Genomic DNA, 2653 nt, shown 5'->3' with positions numbered 1-2653 from the left:
ACAACTACTTGCTATAATTATTACTCTTGCTCTCATTTTTTATAGGCATGGTGGTTGTCACTAATGTACTAACACTTCTACGAGAGATATTTTCAAGCTTTCCAAAGTGCCTTTCATGAGAAAAATGTTTCTTCTCAACTTTTTTTAGAAAAATTATCATACTATGAGGAGTATTAAGTGGTAGGGCTATTGGGTGATAGGTAATTGAGTAGCTATTGTCTGAAAAATGAATTATTAATTTGCTCAGGATCAGCATTGCTCATCCTTAGAGGGTTCCAGGCATATGGTACATTGCAGCATTAAAAATGTCTTTTAACCCTTTGTTGTGTCAACCAAAGTAAATTAATCACCTGGTTGAGATATAAAACAAGAAGGTTTATTTGAGAACTCATTAGCACTGCTGCCCTGGAGATACAAGTCTAAGAAGTCTCAGACATGTGCTCTGAAAAGATAAAGGTGAGTCAGGACATTTAAAGCATAAAGCCCCCTGTATTAGTCCATTTTGTGTTGCTATGACAGAAATACCTGAGACTGGGTAATTTATAAAGAACAGAGGTTTTTTTGGCTTACGATTCTGGGACAGCTGCATCTGGCACGGGCCTCAGGCTGCTCCTACTTATGGTGAAAAGTGGCAGGCAGCCGGTGGGTACAAGCAGATCACATGGCGAGATGAAGCAAGAGAGGGGAAGCAAGAGGAGGTGCCAGGTCTTTTAAAGAATCAGCTCTCATGGAAACTTAACAGAGTGAGAACTCACTCATTACTCTCCCCGACCTAGGGAGAGCATTAATCCATTCATGAGGGATCCACCCTCATGACTCAATCAGTTTTCAACACTGCCACATCGGAGATCAGATTTCCACATGAGTTTTGGAGGGGACAACACATCCAANCTACATAATGTTTCATGTATTCTACATGGAAATGACTCGGGTTCAAGTGAGGAACTGAAGGCGCAACTTTGAAAAGCAAATTCAGCAAACAAATAAACAAACATCTCTGGGTTGCAAACAGATGTTTTCTCATTCCCTCTGCCACAAGCAGGTCACACAACTTGCACAAGAATTCAACTGATGGAGGCCCTTAGGGATGTTCTAAGAGATGGCTCTGCTGAAACTTCTGTAACCTATCATTTACTACATTCACTCTTACATTTTCATCTTCTTTCCCACCACAGGAAATATGAGCCCCTAATTCAGGCTCAGGCCCAAGAACTGACCCCCTTGCGGCAGAAGATACAGGAAGGGAGAGGCGTCTGTTACCTTTTCACTCAGCATGTGAAGAACACAGTCACATGTTTTCAGGGCCTTCTCAGGAGCCCTGGCATTGACTACCACCAGGGACAGAGATTCTGTGAGCAGCTGGCTCAAGGAAGCCAGCTGGCAGAGAGCCTTGTCAGAAAACTCACCATGAGTAAGTTTTCTACAGGTTCTGAAACACTTAGCTCCTCCCAAGTTCCCCAAAGGAGGAGAAAGATGCAAAGTTACCCCCTTTGCAGATTACTTATTTTAGTTTTCACTAAAACAGGCAGCAAACTGAAGCAGTTGTAACACTCACCTTCTTTGTGTTCTGTCTCACAGGGATCACTACTGTATGATATCTGGTGTTGAAAGCTACTGTCTACAATACCTATTCCAGTTTTTTAGTTGTTTAAGATGGGAGGACAGATCTGGTCCATATTACTACATCTTGGGCAGAAGCAAAAGTCTCCATTCAATCATAGTGGGCAGAAGGAATATGATAGGAGGCAGCTTGTTAGAATGGAAAGAGCCCTGGACTAAGAATCAGAATTACCCAGCCTCTAGTCTCAACACTGTGATTTGCTAATTAGTTACTTACTAACTTTGTACAAGTGATTGATCCTTCTTGAATTGCTGTTTCCTCATTTGTAAAGTGGGTCAAATTATACATTCCATGGTTTCTGTAGAGATTAACTGAAGTAATGTTCATGACTGCATTTCACTTTAGGGGTTAGTTTAGGTGCTAGATGTAGTAGAACCTGCTGTTGGGAAAGTTCACTTATACCGGAACACTTCATAGAAAGAATTAGCCCTGAGAACATCTGAGGAACCACAACAGGGGCAGACTTGTAGGTGCCTGTGCAGTCCTCTGATTTTGAAGTAGAGGTAGGACATGTTTATTTGTCTTCTCCTCAGAGACTGGAGAAGGTTCTGTGTGAGAGCTGTAATGGGGCACACAAAAATGGGCTAGAAATCAGTCTTATAGCAGGAATGAAGGTTACAGCTGGAGAAGTCCAAAAGGCAGCCAGGCAAGTAACCTGTGAGCTGGGGAACAAAAGGTGTTAAACTTTTTGCCAGCAGATGTCATGGTAAAGATTCAACACACCAGGAACACCCTGTCCAGTGAGCTCAAGAAAGCCTGCTAGGCCATTCTCTAAAGACACAACTTGCGGCCTTCTGGAATAATTCTTTCAGATCATTCTGAGCACACGTGGACAGTGTTATGTCTCTGATCACATAGGCTCCATGTTTGTAATGTGTGAAATGGGACCTGCTTGATTTCTGAGTAGATTTTTCCATTTTGGGTTTGCAGAAAATCATAATGATAAGAAGAATAAAGACAGACAAGAGCCACTGGCCTCCAGGTAACTCAATGATGAAGGGGCTGATAACGGAAAGATGAAATCTAGAGAGG

At 42.2% G+C, this 2653-nt stretch overlaps 1 protein-coding gene across 1 annotated transcript in view; it reads left to right on the top strand.

The window, feature by feature from the left end:
* The window catches only part of LOC103582847 (neuroblastoma breakpoint family member 6-like protein), a gene marked incomplete at its 3' end in the record, with an annotated part of 7709 nt that overhangs the window by 3611 nt on the left and 1445 nt on the right, over positions 1–2653 (top strand). The window contains exons 3-4 of the mRNA XM_008564326.1: positions 1176–1411; positions 2552–2603. Of these exons, the coding sequence (XP_008562548.1) occupies positions 1176–1411; positions 2552–2603 (288 nt within the window). The remainder of the gene's footprint in view (positions 1–1175; positions 1412–2551; positions 2604–2653) is intronic.

The sequence above is a fragment of the Galeopterus variegatus genome, unplaced genomic scaffold (genome assembly GCF_000696425.1).
Source record: "Galeopterus variegatus unplaced genomic scaffold, G_variegatus-3.0.2 Scaffold18152, whole genome shotgun sequence".
Classification (NCBI taxonomy): domain Eukaryota; kingdom Metazoa; phylum Chordata; class Mammalia; order Dermoptera; family Cynocephalidae; genus Galeopterus; species Galeopterus variegatus.
This window is presented reverse-complemented; position numbering and strand designations above follow the sequence as displayed.